At 39.5% G+C, this 21,475-nt stretch overlaps 1 protein-coding gene, 1 non-coding gene and 1 pseudogene across 3 annotated transcripts; 2 read left to right on the plus strand and 1 right to left on the minus strand.

Moving 5' to 3' along the window:
* The first annotated feature begins 1,216 nt into the window (after positions 1-1,216).
* On the plus strand, positions 1,217-2,752 carry LOC104762837 (ethylene-responsive transcription factor ERF010 pseudogene; annotated as a pseudogene). The gene has a single exon (XR_015588544.1). The product of XR_015588544.1 is annotated as an ethylene-responsive transcription factor ERF010 pseudogene (transcript).
* Positions 2,753-5,835: 3,083 nt separating this feature from the next.
* Positions 5,836-6,603, minus strand: LOC147923182 (uncharacterized). The gene has a single exon (XM_087497932.1). The coding sequence runs from the start codon at positions 6,601-6,603 to the stop codon at positions 5,836-5,838; it is 768 nt and encodes a 255-aa protein (XP_087354058.1).
* A 10,830-nt stretch (positions 6,604-17,433) lies between these two features.
* LOC147923183 (small nucleolar RNA R71) lies at positions 17,434-17,540 on the plus strand. Its single transcript, XR_015589912.1, has one exon. It is a non-coding gene; the product is annotated as a small nucleolar RNA R71 (small nucleolar RNA).
* The last annotated feature ends 3,935 nt before the right edge of the window (positions 17,541-21,475 follow it).

The following is a 21,475-nucleotide window of genomic DNA, read 5'->3' on the forward strand; positions in this document are numbered from 1 at the left end:
GTTATATCGTATATAATATATGCTGCAGCCTGTAAGCTAATTTCATTGTTAAAAAAAACTAGAATAAAGATCATTATCCAAAGGAATTATTAATGGAGAAAATACAACTCGACACTCCTGAAAATAACATAAAACAATTATTGAAAGATCGGTTCTTTCGCGGATTGACATTTATCTAATCATTAATCTAATATCCACCTGCTGTATATAATATTTGATTTAGAAGAAAAAGATTCAATTAATTTTTTATGTGCTTATTGTTGTTGTTTTTGTTGATCGTATTATTTGGTTTGCTGTTGTAGTTAATATCGATTGGGAAACAAATTTTCTTTTTGTATTCAGTGATTATATATAGTTAATGTATGTCTTTGATTGGGTTTTGTATAAAATATGATGATGGAGATGGAGCGTAAGTGGGTTCATAAAAATTGATTAATACCAAAATTCTCCCTGGAAACAAAAGTTTAGTAGAGCAAAAGAGAGAGGACAAAAGTGAAGAAAACGGGGAATGGAATCAAAAGGGACAAAAAGGACAAAACATACAATACGTGTCGTAATAATAGTACACATAAAGTCAAATCCTAACGGTATCCATCCCCAGCCTCACAGCCCACCGACCGACCGACCTACCTTCCTTCCTTCCTTCCTTGCTCCACTAATCCTCTGTACCGACGTTACTGTATTATCCCATTAAGGCAATTACATTAACACTAATACTACTACTACTACTGCTGATAGAAGAGAGTTTAATTACAGTAATTTTTTTCATCATACAGTTCAATTTTATTCTATGTTTTTCATTTTTTTTTTTTTCACCAAGACACACCAATAAAAAAAAACTAAAGGAAACGAAGCAAATTCCAGTTTTTTTTTTTTTTTTTGGCTTGAAAAGTACAAAAGAAAGGTTATTAAAAGAAGAGATGCGATTCTTGCAATACGAGTATAAATTATTTTATCATGGAATTGTTCGTAAAATATATCTCTATGAATTCTTTTGTTCTCAAATATTTTCTTATAATTCTACTAGCTACTCTAAAATTTGTACCAGCCAAAAATGCCCGTCCATGTATGTCTCTCTCCGTTACAAAAGTTTTCATTTTTTTTTTCTTTCTGATAAAAACTGTTTGTAAAGTTTTTTTCACCATGCAATATGATTGGTAGTAATTAACATAGGATATATATATATATATATATGATTTCAGTTAATAATGGAGAAGGTTTTTTTGACCATGATTATATAGACAGAGAGAGTTTTCAGGTATCTTTAGTATAAATTTACTAAGAATTTGGTATGTACAAATAAAATAATGTATTCGTTTGCGTACTATAATACTTATGGATAGTAGAATATATATTTTGATTATTATAAAAAAATAAAATAAAAAAATATGGGATGCGCATGTCATCTCCACCACCTCTTCATCCGCCTATCCTCTTAAAAAGTTTCTGTTCCATTAAAAATAACAAATCATCACACAAAGATACAGCTTTCATCATCCTCCTCTCCCAATATATTTTTCCTTTTATATATATATATTTTTTAAAACTGATAATTTCTAACGAAACAGAATGTTTATTTTATACAAAGAAAAGGAAAAGAAGAAAAAAAAAAACTTGTTATATATATATATATATATAAACATAAAGATGGAAATCCAAGTTTATCTTCTAAATCCAACTAACCTAAAATTCTCTCTTCTCTCTTTTACTTTTTTTTGTTTTTTTTGTTCTACTGTCGGTGAATTTGGATTTTTCTCATCCTCTCCTCCCATCATCATAATACCACCTGCTGCAAGCTCTCTCCGACATATTTATTCTATCTCTCTCTCTATCTCTCAAAGCTTTCGATCGAAAGGTCTCTTAAATTAAAACCCACCCTCGAAAAGTCTTTCTCTTTGGAGGGTTTTTTTTTATAGAAAAGATCCTCCTCCATGGACGGCGGCGCAGTAGCTGACGTGGCAGTCGCCGGTACGAAGAAGAGAGAGAGACCTTACAAAGGTATAAGGATGAGGAAGTGGGGAAAGTGGGTCGCGGAGATTAGAGAGCCAAACAAGCGGTCTAGGCTATGGCTTGGCTCTTACTCGACCCCTGAGGCGGCGGCTCGTGCTTACGACACGGCGGTTTTCTATCTTAGAGGACCCACGGCGAGGCTTAACTTCCCTGAGCTTCTTCCTAGAGAGAAATTCTCCGACGAGGATATGTCGGCTGCTACGATCAGGAAAAAAGCTACGGAGGTCGGTGCTCAGGTTGATGCTTTAGGTACGGCGGTTCAGAATAACCGCCACCGTGTCTTTGGTCAGAATATAGATAGTGATGATGAGAAGAAGAATTTTCATCGGAGTTATCAAAACGGAGAGAGAGACGTAGAAGAAGAAGATGATCAGGAAGAGGATGACAAGAGATTGAAGAGTGGCGGCCGGTTCTTGGATCGGGTTGACTTGAATAAATTACCCGACCCGGAAAGCTCCGATGAAGAATGGAAAAGCAGATATTAATAAATAAAAAAACAATTACTTTTTTTTATATTTTGGAGCGGTGGCTGTTGCTAACGTAAGCTGCGGCTATGCTTCTACGAATCATTAGCGCCGTTTATGATTTTTTTTTTTTTTTTTAGTTATTAATTTTTGTTTTGTTTTGTTTTTTTCCTTTATTGCGGGTTTTGCGGTTTATGGATTTTAGGCTATTGCTTAAAGGATGCAAAAATGTATATTAAGCTACTCATTAATACTCCTTAATGGAAATTTTCGCCCTATTTCTTGTCTTCTTTACTTTCTTTAAGTTAGTGTTTAAAAAAGGAATTACTCAAAATACCCTAAACTTCAACTTGTTGTATTCCAAACATAACACAAACTTAAATGAACAAAATTCCTATTTTTTATAGGAAATCTTAATGTAAGGTCTTCTTTATTTAAAAAGATTAGGAACAGTTTTGTTAGAAACTGCCCTCTTATAATTTCATATTTAAGGGATCGTTCGTTAGTAATAGATTATATCGAAGGGATGGGATATCAAGTTGAATAATAATAACGGGACAAAGTATGACCTACATGCAATATCATATAAAAGCAACTTGACATTGCCTATCTTTATTAATTACGTCTATGTGTTTTTTATTTTGTTTTTCTTCTAGTTCGTTAAAGTTTGTAATATATATATACACTAAGTACCAAGAATATATACACTAAATCGATTTAAATAAAATATTATGAATAAAATTATTATTTGAGATTTAAGATTTGTTTGTGTAAAACAAAATATGTAATTAAATTTTTTTCGTTTATTCAAATTTACGTTTATTTTCTGTAAAATATGTTTCATCCGTGAAATATTTGAACTTGAAAAATAATTTTAAGGTGGTGTATAAAGTTTTGATGTCTTTTTGTGTTTTTAAAAATTAAATTCATATATTTTATGTTTCACATTATTATCAATATCACTATACCATTAAATAGATAAAGTAATATTTTGAAATTAATAGATTTAATTTAAACTAATTCTAAGTTTAAAAATACAATGAGAAAATGATAAAAGTAATAAAAAAATGATTATTTTTTTTTGTTTGTGAAATATAATTTACTTTTAATAAGTAAATAGGTTATAAAAGTGAATATTTTTCGATTTAATAGTTGATTAAATCTTTTATTTTTATAAATTAATAAAAAACATTAGCTCATAATATTTCAATGCTATATTTATGTAAATAATAACGAGAAGTAAGAGTATTTATTAGAAAGGTACAGAAACTTTGTGAACGCGACACCTCCATTTCTTTTTTGAGTGTTTTGTATTAATATATAGGGGATAGTAGTAAGGTATAATAATATGGATAAGATTTTGAGTCGTCGGGGGACTTGGGGGTGTTTTGTTTTTTTGTCTTCCGCTCCATTTCCATTTGTTCTGTGGGTACCATTTAGATTTTATATGCTCCATCTTTTTCACTTCTATTATTACAAATTAATTATTGTTGCTTTTATTTTGAGATGTGTTTTTTTAATATAAAATTTCATACGTATAGTTTTAGTTTATATCGGAGCTTGAAAGCTTCCTTCACCATGCATTTTACAATTATCTATTAGTATTTGTTTGTGACAGGGGCAAGGAGAACTAAATATATATGTATATATACATATTATCATATAACGTATTGCATTTGTCCATTACTTTTTGTCGGCGCATTTCTCCATTTTTTTCTAGTATGCAAAAAACCTTTTACATATGAAAAATCATTATTGCCATAAATTATATTATTTTGGTATGTTTATCATTAACGATTTTCTGTAATTTTAAATTAATACTATTTATCTATCTATAAAAAGGTTTACATTATTGTTAAGATAGTACATTAAAAGTAAAAATTTATATTATTATTAATGAATAGTACATTAAAAAAATTATCTTATCTAAATATGTTGTAAAAATGTATATATATAGTCCAAAAAAAGAAGTATATATATGTTGTAAAAATGTATATATATAGTCCAAAAAAGAAGAAGTATATATCTGTTGTAAAAATGAATTAATTAGAAACATAAGATGTATAGTTTCTGATTATGTTTGTTATTATTAGAAAAGGGAAGAAACCAAAAAAAAAAAAGCGAAGATACTAAAAAAAAGAAAGAGTACAGGTGGATAAGTCCAAGACAAGAATGGCAAAGGTGGAGCTTTGATTTGATATTTGATCGGCCTTCACTTTTTCTTCTGTTAGTAAACTTTCTTTTATAGCTAAATAATTCACGAACCCAAACAAATTTAAAATTTAATTTATTTATTTTATCTTTTTATCGGTCTCATATAGTACAGTGAGAGCATTTTGGTGTTTTTGTTTTTTCTTTTTTAGACTCTTATGACATCAAATGAAAAAGAAAAAAAAAACAAACTGAAAAAACAGTAGAGTGGAATAATTGAACCGTAATCACGACGAATCTGACCAAGGCTAATGCCAATACAGAGTCGACTGATCAATATAAAATCATTAACCATTACCCAAACTTCATGTCTGATCCTTGTTTCTCCTTGTCATTATCTCGATGGAGTCATCTCTTTAAAATTGTTAGGCATTTTAAAAACCACTATCAAATCAAAGAGTTCACACTTTGCATAGTACCTGGGAATGTGAAAGCCTGATTCATAAATTGGTATCCAGAAGTTTAAAAGATCAGGGAACTATATAACAAATATATTTTTAATCAACCAATCTTGTACTTATTGTGTAAATATAAAATCAGGATATTCTGCCACTATGTGGATGAATGATGACGATGAGCCGTGCCCGTTCATAACAGCAAGCACAATTAAATGGGCTTTTTAAAAATAAGGCTGAAACTACTTTTTGAACTTGAAGATAAAAAACCAATAAGTTCGTCAATTTTGGTTTACATTCGGTAAGTTTTTGGGTCTATAATTAAAGCGTCAGCTCATTTGGTAAGCCTAGTTTGGCCCAGAGACATTGCGAGTTTGTCTCATTGTGCACGAACTGAAAAGAAAAATATGTGACTTTGTAAATAATAGACGATTTCAAAAGAATAAAGAAACAACAAATAAAATCAACTTTTTTTTTTTTTTGGTTAAAAGGCATTCAATTGATAAACAGAAAGAGAAAGCAAATGTTTACAAGGCTAAGAAAGCCCACAACCCATTAGGGAAACTCATAGTTGAAAGAACATAACTTGAACCCTTACAATTGAACCAATAGTTAGGATTTAACTAGATTTACGGTTGAGAATTTAACCGCCTAACCTCCTTCAATTATTGCTTTCGATACGTCCAACCCAAAAGAAAGTGAAGAGTTGCAGATTGCATCTGAAGTAGATCATTTTTAGGTTTAGGAGCCTCCTCCTACTCAGCTCTGGCGAACCAGTGATGAAGAAGAGATAACGATAGATCAGGATTGGTGTCTCGATAGCTCGATGCTCTGTTCCGTACCATCAAGTCGATTTGCCGCAAGAGAAGATCAGGAGATTTGAAGCTATTTCGATGAAGCCGGTGATTCCTCTCAATCCAGATCGTGTATATCACCGCTTGCCAAGCGATTAGAAGCAACCTCTTGGTAACTCGGGGGCCTCTTCGCTGAGTAAGGTTTGTAATATTTAAAGACCAGTTGATTGAAGCAGGGAAAGAAACACGTCTCGCTATTGCTGACCAGATCGACCAACTGTAAGGACACTCAAAGAAAAGATGATCTCGCGATTCAGGCATCGTTGCACAGAGCAGACACAGAGGGCCGACCTGCAAACCCCAGTTGAGAAGTTGATCCCTCGTCGGACATCGATTCAAAACAACCAGCCAGGTAAGAAAAGAGTGCTTGGGAATTCTTCCTGAGAACCAAACCAAGCTGTGCCAAGTGACTTCGGGAAGAGTGTCTCTTAGCGCAGTGTAGATTGCCCCCGTATTGTGCGGACTTTTACATTGATCGTTGATCCACCATAAGTAAGTATCAGACTCATCCGTTAGGTAGATGGTAGAGAGTTCAATGTGTAGGCTAACCTGAGCTTCAAATCGCGCAGGAGGTAGTCTCCATTCTCCTTGCCGCCAAAGGTCAGAAAGACGAGCTCCTCTGCGAATTCCTGTCTGATAGAGACCATCTCCTTGAAGGTAGGTAGTCATCTTACCTAGATTGCTCCAATGATCTGTCCAAAATTGACAAGATTTTCCATTCCCCAACTTCAGCTTTATCCATGAGTAAGCATCTTCACGAAGCTTCAACAACTTATTAGCTAACCAAGAGTTCTTATTGTTAGGATTTGCGGGTCCAGAACGAACTCAAATTGTCTGCCAAGGCTTCCTTCCGGAACCAAGCTACCCAAACTGAACCAGATCGAAAGAAAAGCAACCAGATAAGTTTAATCATGCAAGCTTTGTTCCATATGAGCAAGTCTCTAACTCCCAACCCTCCCTCTTTCCTTTCTAATACAACCGTGTCCCACGCCACTTTAGCTGAATGATGACCCTCCGTTGTACCTTTCCAGAGAAATGCACTACAAAGGGAGTTCAAGATCTTCACACACTTTTTTGGTAACACGAAGCTCGAACACCAGAAGTTGGAGATGCCAACAATCACCGTATTCAGCAATTGTAGTATTCCAGCAAAAGAGAGTGATTTGGTAGACCAAGCGTTAAAACGACCCTTGACCCTCTGTATCAGTGGCGCACAATCCAGGAGGCTTAGCTTCCTCGTACACAAAGGTACACCAAGGTATCTAATAGGCAATAGACCATATGTAATTCCCATCATATTAACCATATGATCTATTTCAGACTGGGACAGACCTGAGGTGAAAAAACTTGTTTTGGGAAGGCTAATAGCAAGTCCAGAAACATCTTCAAACTCTTTTAAGACTTGGAGGACACTTTGCAAAGAAGAAACTGAACCATCAATAAAGATAAGTAAGTCATCTGCAAAGCAAAGTTGCGTTAGTTTGAGTCTTTACAGTGATGATGATACTGAATTCTTCCTTCTTCGGCTGCTTTGTCCAAGCAGGCAGAGAGGCAGTTCATAGCAAGAATAAAGAGATAGGGAGAGAGAGGATCGCCTTGACGCAAGCCCCTGAGCCCTTTGAAGTAGCCATGCACGTTGCCATTGAAACCAACAGAGAAGGATGGCGTACATATACAGGCCTTAAGCCAGCGTAAGTATTGCTCCGGAATTTCAATACTTCTCAAACAGCTGAAAATAAATTCCCACCTCACTGAGTCAAAAGCCTTTGCGATATCGACTTTGATTGTTATTCTTTTAGGTCCATTTATTTTCTAATACCCATTGACTAACTCAGCCGCTAAAAGAGTGTTTTCCACCAATAATTTCCTAGGAATGAAAGTTGTTTGGTTTCGTTGCACAAGATCAGGGAGGATAGGCTTCAGTCTCACCACAAGCAGCTTTGAGATCACCTTGTACAGGGTGTTAAGACAAGAAATGGGACGAAAATCTGAGACGAACGAAGCACATGGGATCTTTGGGATTAAGGCAAGGATAGTAGCATTAATCGTAGACGGGAGGAATGAAGCGTCAAAGAATCGGAGAATGCAGTGGATAACCTCAAGACCTACAATACCCCAAGAAGCTTTATAGAAAGCGGAGGTAAACCCATCCGGGCCTGGTGCTTTATTAGCATTCAGTTTAAACATGACCTTTCTTATCTCATCCACAGTAGGAACTCTTATCATCATTTGTTTTGTATCAGGTGAGCATCTGTAGATCAAAATCCTTTGGAACCAAGTGATTGAAGCAATAACAGGCGGAAGGACAGCTGGCGCTAGAAGGGATTTGAAATGATTAACGGCCAACAAACTCATCTCCAAAGGATCATCTATGATAGAGCCAGAAGGTGAGGAGAACGAACGGATTGCATTGAATGAGTTCCTCATTTGCATGATTCGAGGGAAATAGGTAGTGTTCATGTCTCCTTCTTTTAACAAGTTGATTCGTGACCTTTGTCGATAGAAAGCCTCCTCTCCTGGGCTTGCACCTGCATAGATTGAAGCACACAGTTAGTCTCTCGCACTCTATTTTGAATGTCAGAAAAATTCTCTCGGGAAAGTGATTTTAAATCTCTCTTTAAAGTTTTTTGTTTTGCGCTCAATGTGGACAAACAGGGTTCCTGAGGAGATATGCTTCCAGCCTGATTCCATGCAGTTCCAACCAAGGTAAGGAAATTAGGGTGTTTGGTTAAGAAATTGAAGAACTTGAAAGGCTTTGTGCCTGCTGAAGGTAAAGGGGCAAAGAGGTTGAGACAGCTAGGGGAGTGGTCAGAGATCGCAGGAGCCAAGAAGGAGACGACACTGTTAGGGTAAGAAGAAAGCCAATGATTATTACCAAGAACTCGATCAAGCTTTTTGGCTATTGGATTTAACGGGGTTTTTATTGGTCCATGTAAATAGAGGGCCTGAGAAACGCAGATCGAAAAGTTCAAGCTGTAGCAGACAGTCACGAAGCTCCATCATACGAGATGTAAAATGGTTGACCAATGGATTAGAGTGCTCTGCAGGATGAATTATTTGATTGAAATCTCCACACATGACCCAAGGAAGAGATTCAAGGGAGAAACTCTGTTGTAATCGCAGCAAATCACACCAAAGGTCAGTCCTATTTTCTCCTTGGTTTGGAGCATATACAAACGTATAAGAGAAGCGATGGCCTCCTTGTACTGAGATTTCACACGTGAGCAGATGACTTGACTGATGAAGGACGGAGACTGATACCGTCGGTTTCCAAATGACAACAATCCTACCATCCTCATGAGAGCTATGGTTAGAGGTGTAGTTCCATCTAGGACAGGTAAGATTCATAACACGGTTCAAATTTGGTTCCTTAATATGAGTTTCTAACATATCACCAAAAAGAGGCTTATTAATAGCAAGCCAAGAAGCAAAAGGCCGATGCTTATCCGTATCATTCAGACCACGGATATTCCAACAAAAAGATGTTATATACATAGGGACGGGGAAAAATTTAGTGGCGAAGTGAGTCACCACCCGAAGGAGAAGGACTTTCACCAGTTGAGGGCAATAAAAGGTTGGGCACAATCGAGTCTATCACCATATCTGAGGGTTGAGTAGTAGAAATAGAGGGGGTAGGACAGGGGTGAGAAGAAGGAGTGAGGTTTTGGGGCGGGTTGGGAAGGTTAAGCGGCAAGGAGCAACTACTGGGGGTAGCTAACACCTCATAGGGGTTACGAGTAGTTATTTAAGTAGGGGCTGGAGTGGTTTGACGTTTTGGTTTGGCTTGTTTGGGAAAGGTGGAGTGTTTATGTTTAGGTGGGCTTGACAGGATAGTAGTTTGGATATCAGCTGGTACTTGAACACAAGGCAGAGGGACAGAAGAGAGAGAGGCACATCCTGAACCATACAGATCAACCTGTATCTCAGGAGTAGAGGAAGGAGCCGATAAACAGCCAACTTCCATAGAATAAGAAACGGAATCAGGACCAAGCTTTCCTTTACCCTTCTTGTCTGTAGCAGGTAAGTTCGATAAGTTTTTAGCTTGTGTGTCTTTCCCTTGAGTCCAAGGGGGTGTCACAAGTGGGCAAAACCGAATGACATGACTTATTTCTTCACAGTGGGAGCACGTTGGAGGAATCCAGGGGTATTCAACCTCAATAGTGATAACTTCGCCACTCTCCCTGACCACTTCAACTGAGGAAGGCAAAGGTTCGTTGAGATTCCTCTCTACTTTGACGTGAGCAACAGATAAGCTGACCAAGTTCTTTGTAAACTCATCCATTTCCTTCGGCTCTCCAACCAGTCCAGCAACAAAGCATATGCCTTTGTGATGCATCAGATCAAACAGCATACCCTTAAGATGAGCCCAGATAGGGATTGCATCAAGGTCAGTACTTTCACCTCCTAGTGAATCCCATTGTGCCACAAGAAACATATATTCACCAATATACCACATTTTATTCTCAAGAATCTTTTTCCTCAGGTACTCATCCGGGACACGGGCCAGCATCGAATTGTTTGCATGGTTTAGGTGGATCTCGAGTCTTTTTCCTCTTCCTCAGATGTGATTTATCACACTCTGAATGTGTTTGTAGGTGATACACAGAGTTTTAAACCCTATTTTCCTACTGCAAGTGCACAACAAAGAAGTAGTACTTAGGGGTCGAATCCCACGAAGACCAAGTTTTACTCTATGGTTCTATTGGTTCAATTTCAAGCTAAGACAATTCAAAGTTGGGTTTGTTTGGTAACAGTAACGCGATTAAAACGGTATAAAAAGGCAATAATGAAAACACTAGATCAGGGGTAATTCTTGGGAATTTCAGAGATAGCAACTAAACAACTATTCAGGGCATAGATTAAGTACCAGTCTAGAACTCAAACATAAATATAAATTGATCCACTGTTGTGGTATCAATAACTCTATCTGATCGATTCTGTGCGGAAACGCGGAGCACGTGCTCAGACATCCAGAGCACATGCTCGGCGGTCCATAAACCCTAAACTGTCGTTTGAGCCCAGAATCGCAGACAAGCATTAAAGAACAGGAATGATAAGTTCACAAATCACCTACACATCAACTTTCGCAGGTCTAGGATAATTTGTCCACTAATGTCTTTTCTAGCAACCTATTACACTTTTGATGAATAGATAAACCTAGAATCATAGATTGGGTGATCAAATCAACCTAAGCATTAAGTCTAACAATAGTGAAGACAATCGATTATATAAGCCCTATTTGTGTTCTGTTGCTAACCCATGAAACCCCTTTTGAAACCCCTAATCTAGCAAAGAAAACTACTCAGACATAGAGAAATGAATAGCCAACATAGATGAGAAATTCAATAGCATCAAAATAAAAAGGTTTCAGAGATTGCTTCACAAAGTAGCCGCTCTTCTCCTCTCACCAAAAACGTCGCTCAAAAACCAAAAAGAAAAAGTATATTTTCTCTCCTAAAAACCCTAGGTTAAATAGCATACAAGTAGAGAAAAATAAGGAAAGAATCCAAATTCAAATCTTCCTATTAAAAAGCGATCTCAGCCCTCTTTCTCTCACAAAGGATCGCCTGAAATAAGGGGAATTAGGCAGGGAATCGGCGCCTAGATGCTTGCCACGTGTCGTCATGAATCCGTAGAGTTGGGAGCATGTGCTCGGAAATCGGGAGCATGTGCTCCTGGGTCTAAAATCAGCTTTTCTGCTCCAATTCAACTCCTTTCTGCTCCGATTGCTCCTGCTGTTCCAATCCTTGCTTTTAGCTTCCTAGCCTCGTATTATAACCTGAAAAGGACTCAAACAACTACAAAACTATCAAATAAACGGGGTCAAAGTGAGTCAAAACCGTAACATATCAACTCTCCCGGACTTAGATCTTTGTTTGTCCTCAAACAAACTCAAAACAAGCGCCAAGAGAGCCAAGGTGGGAACTCGCAAAAATCTCAGAAACCGTGAGTAGACCATGACCTGCATACCACATGTGTTAGAACAAGCTATACCAAAAACTTCTCCAGCAAACATCTCCAAAACCAGAACCATAATTGGCAATCAAACCCAGAAAAATATCACTTTCCAGACAAAGACTCTTTACATTCAATTAAAATTGGCGTGAGTTTCTCATTAAGGACATTAAGCTAGTGGAATCGAGGCTTGGTAGATAAAAGGCTGTTTTAATGGTGGAGCTATAGAGTGTTTAGGGGTTACCATTACTTCGAAAGAGATGCAGGATATCGCACAAAATGGTAATAGAGAGTGGACTCATTGATGTCTACAACCTCTAATCACTCTCCTCTTCTTATCTTCTCAAACTCAGCCTCTCCTTTCTCCTCAGGGTACAACGCATGCTCGGGGGTGTGTAACACTAGCTCTGGTCCCTTTCCATCATCCTTAAACGTTTTTTTTTTTTTTTTTTTTTTTTTTTTTTTTTTTTTGATGAGAAATTTGAAGGATGATGGGGGATCTTCTTCTGATATTGCCCCTGGAGTATGCGGACCGTATCCTAGGCTCTCTCTCTGCTCAAAACAACTCGCGGATTCGGATGTATATAATTTCGGAGCAGGTGCTCGCTGGGTTGGAGCACGTGCTCTGTCCATCCGGCTCTTTCCTCTTTGGTTCTTCAGCAAGAGCGAGGTAGAGATTGTGTCAGTCCTGCTCTCCCCGACCGTTATGCACATAGCTGCACAGAATGAGAAAACAAAAATACAAGTGCAAGTGGTTTGAAAGGAGGTTAGGCTCGAGGTGGGTTCTAACTTAAAATGAGCTAGCTATTCAGGATCAGCAAGATTGGCAAAATGAATAAGAAGTCCTGAATATGTGACACGTTTCCTATCCTAATGCCCAAAACGAGAAGAATTTAAATCCGGTTAGGTTCCAATAAAGTAGAGTCTAAATCTTTCCGGTGAAACCTTAATGGGATGAAGCTTTTCTGGCCAGGAGAAGGGTCCGAATGTGAAGAGGTATTAGCTCGTCTTTGTACTCTTAGTTCTGCAACAATGGTCACTAGGAAAAACGGTCAAACTCACAAATAGTTAAAAACATCACAGATTTCGGTCCTAATTCCCACAAGTTTTGGTTCGACTCACATGACAAACTGACTCAATAAAAAGAAAAATAAAGAAAACAAATGTCATAGGTGACCCTCCCCCGAACTTACTTCACACCGTCTCCGGTGTGAAAATAAGCCAAAGAGAAGAAAGAAGGAAGAGAAGAAAGAAGGAAGAAGAAAAGAGAGAAGGGTTTGCGATTTGGTGGGTTACCTGGGCCTGGTGGGCCTGGGCCTGAAATTCATTAAACTTACCTGGCCCAATCGCTCTTCTCTTTTTCTTCTTTTGTTCTCAGTTCGCCGAGCATGTGCATCGGGTTGCTCGCGTCCTGCGAGCATGTGCTCCGCATCTTTTTTCTTTTTTTTTCTCAGTTCGCCGAGCATGTGCATCGGGTTGCTCGCGTCCTGCGAGCATGTGATCCGCATCTTCTTCCAACATTCCTGAAACCGAAAAGAGAAGAAACAAATCCTAAAAAGAAAAAGAAAAACTCAGCAATATATACCTGGTGGGTTGCCTCCCACCCAGCGCTTGTTTTAAGTCATTTGCTTGACTCGAAAGCTCCTTAGGCAATAGGAGGGTCGCCTAGGGCGAAGGTTTCACCCCTTGCGTGCTCAGAGGCGGCAAGATATGGTTTCAGCCTCTGTCCATTCACCACAAATTCTCCTCCTTTTGTGTCCAGCAACACAACAGCCCTATATGGTCTAATCTCCTTGATGGTGAAGGGTCCGGACCATCGTGATCTTAGTTTTCCGGGAAACAGTTTCAGCCTAGAGTTGAACAACAAGACTTGATCATTAGGAGCAAAGGTGCCGATCGAGTAAACATGTTCTTCAGGAAGGCTATCATCCAGGGGTAGCTCTTCTTCTATCCTCATTCTTGACAAGTGATCTGCAACTCCGTTCTCAATACCCTTCTTGTCATTAAATCTCCAAGTCAAACTCTTGAAGCAACAAAATCCAACGGAGTAGCCTTGGTTTTGCATCCTTCTTGGTCAGTAGATACCTCAATGCTGCATGATCAGTGTGAACAACCACTTTGGAACCAACAAGGTATGATCGGAACTTCTCAAAAGCAAACACAACCGCTAAAAGTTCTTTCTTGGTTGTAGCGTACTTGCACTGAGCCTCATCCAAGGTGCGGCTGGCATAGTATATCATGTGCAGCTTCTTGTCTTTTCTCTGTCCCAGAACTGCTCCCACGGCATAATCACTCGCATCAGTCATGACCTCAAAGGGAATGTCCCAATCTGGCGGTTGTACAATCGGAGCGCTAACCAAAGCTCCTTTGATCGTGTGAAAGGCCTCCAAGCAAGCAGAATCGAAATCAAACTTCACTTGCTTACACAACTGATGGGTAAGTGGTCTTGCTATCTTGGAGAAATCCTTAATGAACCGTCTGTAGAAACCGGCGTGGCCAAGGAAACTGCGGATCCCTTTTACCGAATTAGGCGGTTGTAAACTCATCATCACCTCAACCTTGGCTTTGTCAACCTCAATCCCCTTTTCAGAAATCTTGTGTCCCAGCACTATCCCATCTCTGACCATGAAGTGGCATTTCTCCCAATTCAGCACCAGATGTTTGTCTTCACACTGCTGCAACACCCTGCACAAATTAGACAAACAAACGGAAAAAGAGCTCCCATAGACGGAGAAATCGTCCATGAAAACTTCCATTATATCCTCAATCAGGTCAGTGAAAATGGACATCATCCATCGTTGGAAGGTCGCTGGTGCATTGCACAAGCCAAACGGCATTCTGCGGTAAGCAAAGGTGCCGTAAGGACATGTGAATGTGGTCTTCTCTTGATCGTCGGGATGGATTGGGATCTGAAAGAAACCTGAATAGCCATCTAAGAAACAGTAGTAAGGATGGTTAGCCAATCTCTCAAGCATTTGATCAATAAACGGCAAAGGAAAATGATCCTTACGGGTCGCAGCATTAAGTTTTCTATAGTCTATGCACATGCGATGTCCCGTAACTGTCCTAGTAGGAATCAACTCATCCTTATCATTCTTAACCACTGTAATTCCACCTTTCTTAGGGACTACATGAACTTGACTAATCTAGGAACTATCAGAAATAGCATAAATTACACCCGCATCTAGAAGTTTCATTATCTCTTTCTTAACAACATCCTTTAGATTCGGGTTCAACCTCCTCTGATGTTCTACCGAAGTCATTGATTCATCTTCTAGATGTATCCTATGCATGCAAAGTTCTGGTGAGATTCATGGGATGTCATCTAGTGAATACCCTAAAGCATTTCTATACTTCCTAAGTTCACAAAGGAGCAAAGCGGTCTCTACATTGTTTAGTTCAGAGTTCACTATCATGGGGTATGTAGAGTTAGGACCTAGGAACGGGTACCTTAGACCGGCTGGAAGTGGTTTTAGCTTTACCTTTGGAGCTCTTAACTCGCTCCAAGGACCATCCGCTGACTTTACCGGAGCAGGTGCTCCCTCGGTGGATTCCTCCCTTGATTGGTTCTCATCGTCTAGGCTGGCGTAAGCTACCAGTTGCTGGAACCGTGTACCTGCATCCAAAATGCGTGTAAAACCATCAGCTTCCTCATTCAAGAATCCATACTTACCCTCTGCCTTTGTCAAGGCAACCTCCAACGGGTCGAGAGTGAGAACTTCATCGGTGACCTCATGTGCAACCTCTGAACCATCATCAACCACAAAAGTCTGACCATCTATCATAGGTTTCTTGAGCAGCTTATTCATCTCAAACCTTGCGATCATATCCCCCAGCTGGAGATCGATCGCTCCCCCTTGCACATCTATAATCGCACCAGTTGTGCATAAGAATGATCTACCTAAGATCAGGGGGTCACGTGGTTCTTTTTCAAGTTCCAGAACCACAAAGTCTGCTGGTATAAACATGTCCCATATCTGGACATGTAAATCCTCCAACACTCCTATGAGGCGCTTGGTGGATCTATCCGCGAATACTAACGATATCCGTGTAGACTTGAACTTCGTGTATCCCAGCCTTTTAGCCACTGAATATGGCATAAGGTTCACACTGGAACCCAGATCACAGAGGGAGTTTGCAAAAATCGTTTTACCGATTCTCACGGATAAGACAAATCGCCCTGGATCATCTCTCTTCTTTAGCACTTTGTTTTGCAGCACAACATTGCACTCTCTTGAAACCATCATCACGTTCTCTTCCTCTGACACTCTCCCAGAAACCAACCCTTTCACATATCTCTTCAAAGCAGGTATCATCTGAACAGCTTCAGCTAGGGGTAGTTTTACCGTCAATTCTCTCAACATCTCCTTGCACTTTGCATCCTCCAAATCCTTGCGAGATTTCTTAGGAGGAACAGGCTAAGGAACCCTAGGGGTGTACACGCGTGCAGGAGGTACCTCAGTAGGAACGGTCTGATCGGGAGTCGGGAGCACGTGCTCGCTGGGTGGGAGCACATGCTCGCCGGATGCTTCGGCTTCTTTTCGACTCAACGGTGGAGTCTCAGCAGCATGTTGAGGAAGGTATTCTTCAGCAATACCCTTGCCCTTGTCAATCCTAGCGGATGGTGCTTCTCTAGGGGGTAACTTCTTTCCTCCCCTTAGCTCAATCGCATTGACATACTCGTTCCGCGGGTTTGCTTCCCCTTTTCCGGGCAGAGTCCCAGGAGTTTTTTTCACGGCTTCAGCAGTCTGTGCAACCTGAACATCAAGCTTCTTCACATGTGACATTACTGCCTCATACTTCCCGTTAAGGTCATTGTACATGGTATCGACCTTAGTGTTGATTTCCACTGAAGCTTTTTGTTGATTCACCAAGAGTTGTTGCATCATGTTTTTCAGCTCATCCTGAGAGCTGCTAGCAGATGAAGGTCCCAACTGCTGGTTGGTGTAAGGCAGTGCTTGCTGAGCGCTTGTATATGCATGCTGGTTCCCCCCTTGGAAACGGTTTTGAGTGGGCACAAACTGTTTGCCTTGGAAGTTGTTTGAGAAGGTTTTCTGATAACCCATCTGATTCTGAGCTCCTTGCTGCGGATACACCTGATCCTGAGGGTTCTCCACGTTGGTGCTTCTATAGGACAAATTCGGATGGCTTCTGTAGTTCGGGTTGAAACCCCTGTTCTGCACAAAACCTTGCCCACTCACATAATTAACCTCCATTGTTTCATCCTCTCCATCACAAATCTCCTAAGCTAGCGGCATGTCTCCGGTCTCATCGACAAAATGGACAGTTTTCTGGCTCCCCTTCAGAAGAAAGTTCACCTTGGCTGTCAACTCGTCAATCTTTTGCGTATCGACACTGTTGACCTTCACGGACCTGTCATACTCAGGAGCCTTGTTGCTGGAGCTTGCAGCTAGGTTCTCAATCAACTGACATGCTCCTTCCTTAGACTTCGTCATAAAATCCCCATTGCTGGCCGAGTTGAGAACGTTTTTGTAGTTCCAGTTAACTCCATCATAGAAAATGCCCAGAATCTGTTTATCACTGAATCCATGGTGCGGACACTCTATATGGTACTCTTTGTACCTCTCCCAAGCCTCGCAGAAGGCTTCTCCAGTGTGCTGTTGGAACGATGAAATCTTGTTCCTCAGGGCAGCGGTCTTAGCCTTGGTGTAGAAATGGTCCAGAAACACAGACCTACACTGTTCCCATGATGTCAGAGACCCAGGTGGCAATGACTTCAGCCAACGTGAAACTCTATCCGCAAGAGAGAAGGGAAAGAGCTTGCACTTCAGAAAGCTTGGCGGTATCCCATTTGAACCAGTGGTGCTACATATCTCCTCAAAATTCTCGATGTGGTCCATCGGGATCTCAGCTGGGAGACCATGAAATAGGTGCTGCTTCACTAGAGAGATCATCTGTGGCTTGATCTCAAAATCTTGGTTCGGGATGGTGGGAGGAACAATCGCCGCTCGGTTGGTGTAGGACACATGCGGGTTGTCCTTGTCCCCAATGGACGGTTGCGGCGGCGCGACTCTTTCATGTTGAGCACGGAGCAACTGCCCCAACTGTTGTCGAAGTTGCTGCAACTCGGCAGCCATATCCTCATTGTTTCTGTTGTCACCCATGTTGACGGATTGAAACTTTCTGTTCTTGCGGTTTGTTCTTTCTGCCAAAGAGAGCTCTGCGGCTGACAAAGCAACTAGTTCTTCGGTGTTGTTTCTTCTTGTAGATCTTCTTGACATGCACCTGAAACACACGCAAAGAAGAATCAGAAAGACAAATCAGTAAGGTCTTAGTCTAGTAATTTCGCCGAAAACCAAAGGTAAGAATTTGGTCCCCGGCAACGGCGCCAAAAACTTGATACACAGAGTTTTAAACCCTATTTTCCTACTGCAAGTGCACAACAAAGAAGTAGTACTTAGGGATCGAATCCCACGAAGACCAAGTTTTACTCTATGGTTCTATTGGTTCAATTTCAAGCTAAGACAATTCAAAATTGGGTTTGTTTGGTAACAATAACGCGATTAAAATGGTATAAAAAGGCAATAATGAAAACACTAGATCAGGGGTAATTCTTGGGAATTTCAGAGATAGCAACTAAACAACTATTCAGGGCATAGATTAAGTACCAGTCTAGAACTCAAACATAAATATAAACTGATCCACTGTTGTGGTATCAATAACTCTATCTGATCGATTCTGTGCGGAAACGCGGAGCACGTGCTCAGACATCCGGAGCACATGCTCGGCGGTCCATAAACCCTAAACTGTCGTTTGAGCCCAGAATCGCAGACAAGCATTAAAGAACAGGAATGATAAGTTCACAAATCACCTACACATCAACTTTCGCAGGTCTAGGATAATTTGCCCACTAATGTCTTTTCTAGCAACCTATTACACTTTTGATGAATAGATAAACCTAGAATCATAGATTGGGTGATCAAATCAACCTAAGCATTAAGTCTAACAATAGTGAAGACAATCGATTATATAAAGCCCTATTTGTGTTCTGTTGCTAACCCATGAAACCCCTTTTGAAACCCCTAATCTAGCAAAGAAAACTACTCAGACATAGAGAAATGAATAGCCAACATAGATGAGAAATTCAATAGCATCAAAATAAAAAGGGTTCAGAGATTGCTTCACAAAGTAGCCGCTCTTCTCCTCTCACCAAAAACGTCGCTCAAAAACCAAAAAGAAAAAGTATATTTTCTCTCCTAAAAACCCTAGGTTAAATAGCATACAAGTAGAGAAAAATAAGGAAAGAATCCAAATTCAAATCTTCCTATTAAAAAGCGATCTCAGCCCTCTTTCTCTCACAAAGGATCGCCTAAAATAAGGGGAATTAGGCAGGGAATCGGCGCCTAGATGCTTGCCACGTGTCGTCATGAATCCGTAGAGTTGGGAGCATGTGCTCGGAAATCGGGAGCATGTGCTCCTGTGTCTAAAATCAGCTTTTCTGCTCCAATTCAACTCCTTTCTGCTCCGATTGCTCATGCTGTTCCAATCCTTGCTTTTAGCTTCCTAGCCTCGTATTATAACCTGAAAAGGACTCAAACAACTACAAAACTATCAAATAAACGGGGTCAAAGTGAGTCAAAACCGTAACATATCAGTAAGTAGGGAGCCTTCCCTTAAACCTACCAATTATAAAATCTTTATGAATGTCAGCACCTTCTTGAAATACAGAATCTGGGATAGTAACGCGAGGCTTCCCATCTGAAGAGAATTCAACTGGAGCTAGTCTGGTAAGTGTTCTATCCGCAGTGATTCTTAGCTTCTGAGCTAGAGTTTTTGGTTGGGTACTTCGGGCTGAGGTTTGAGGTATGTGACGGTTAGTAGGTTTGGCAGGAGCAGCAGGAGCTGGAATAGGAGAGGGATGGGGTTGTAGAGGTTCTGGAGGGAAGGAGAAAACAGGGATAGCAGAGGCAGAGGAAACAATAGTTGGGGTAATATCTATCTGCTCCTAGGAAGAGATAACAACAACAACTTGCTCCTCACGAGCCAAGGCCCCTGAGGGCTGAGGAAGAATGGCAGTATGCGGAGCCACTCTGCTTGGCAATGAGGAATTACGAGGATGCGAGTTGGTGATATAGCGATGCAATACCTTCGGTGGAGGAGTACCCAGTAAGCCGTCTGTTTGTGCAACTGATTTACAATCTGCTACAATAGGGTTTATATCTAAATTCGCATATCTAGGGTTCATACCCAAATTTTTGTAGTAGGAGTTGAGAATTGCTTGCGCCTGAAGATTCACCACCACAAGAGTAGATTTGTGCTGAGCAGGAAGAGCTAAAATAGTTCTCTTAGGGTCCAAGAGTACAGTTTGAGCAGAAGTTAGAGCAGAAGTTAGAGAAGCTGAAGAGGGGGATATAGGAAAAAGAAGGGGGAAATCAGAAAGGGATGGGAGGGGGGATTGGTCAGGTGGATCAGGAGAGAAAGGAGGGAGACGATTGGAACTGCCTTCAACCAAGATTGAAATAGAAATCGGGCTGGAAGAACGGTCATGTGGGAACCAGCAGTTCACCATGTCGAATTTCAACCAACTCTAAATTATTCCACTTTGTTTATTTAGTGATCGGGTAATTGTTTTACAAATAAAATCAACTTCATATGCCCTTCTTGATATAATGATATTGTACAAGTTTGATTCCTTTTTTATTTGTCAATTTCTTGTGCGATGCCTTATACCATTTTGATATGTCCTGTCTGGAAATTGAGTTGGGTGCATTGGTCGAGTAACCCATCGGTTTCTTGAATTCCAATTCGACACTAGCTGCTAGCTCCTAATCCTAGATTCTAAATCAATGGCCGAAGTCGTCGTATTTTATTTATTTAAGCGATTTTATGCAGTTTATATATAAAATCAATAAACTACAGTGACATATAGATATAGTAAAAAGTTATTATTATGATGATGATTCATGATTCGAACCAGTAGATATGTTAGTACTTTGAAACAGGTAGAAAGATACGTAAAAAGAGTTTTATATATTCACGTGAGTCACGTTTGCAGAGAGAGATATCAAGCTTCCGTGATCTTGATGAAAAGATGGAGCCCACAAAATTTCAACTGTCTAGATTCACCGACAGTACGAGGATGATTTTATCGACACCGTCCGATGTTTCCAAGCTGTCATCGTATACATTTTTGAATTAAAGAAAAAAACATATACTACTAAATTATAGGTTTTCTAGTTTGAGATGATTGTGCCGACACACTTTTGGTGTTATGTGTCTCTCAATTTTTTAAGCTTTGTACGAATTGTAATTAATTAATTACTCCTTTTATTTTATAATATAAGATGTTTTAGAGGTTTTTATTTGTTTCATAATATAAAATATTTTCAATTTTTGAGTTAACTTTTAGACTACTTTTATACTTTTAATTATTATTTATTTTATATAATCTTGTTTCTAATTAGTTAAAAAATTTAAAAGTAAACATTTCATAAAATATTTTATATTTTAAAACAGAAAGAGTATAATCAGTGCCGGTCCAGCAAAAAATGAGGCCTAATACATAAACATTTTTTTAATAAATTTTATCATTTTTTAAATGGATTTTATAAGGTAAATTTTAAAA

The sequence above is a fragment of the Camelina sativa genome, chromosome 18 (genome assembly GCF_030686135.1).
Source record: "Camelina sativa cultivar CO46 ecotype springtype chromosome 18, ASM3068613v1".
NCBI classification, from domain to species: Eukaryota; Viridiplantae; Streptophyta; class Magnoliopsida; order Brassicales; family Brassicaceae; genus Camelina; species Camelina sativa.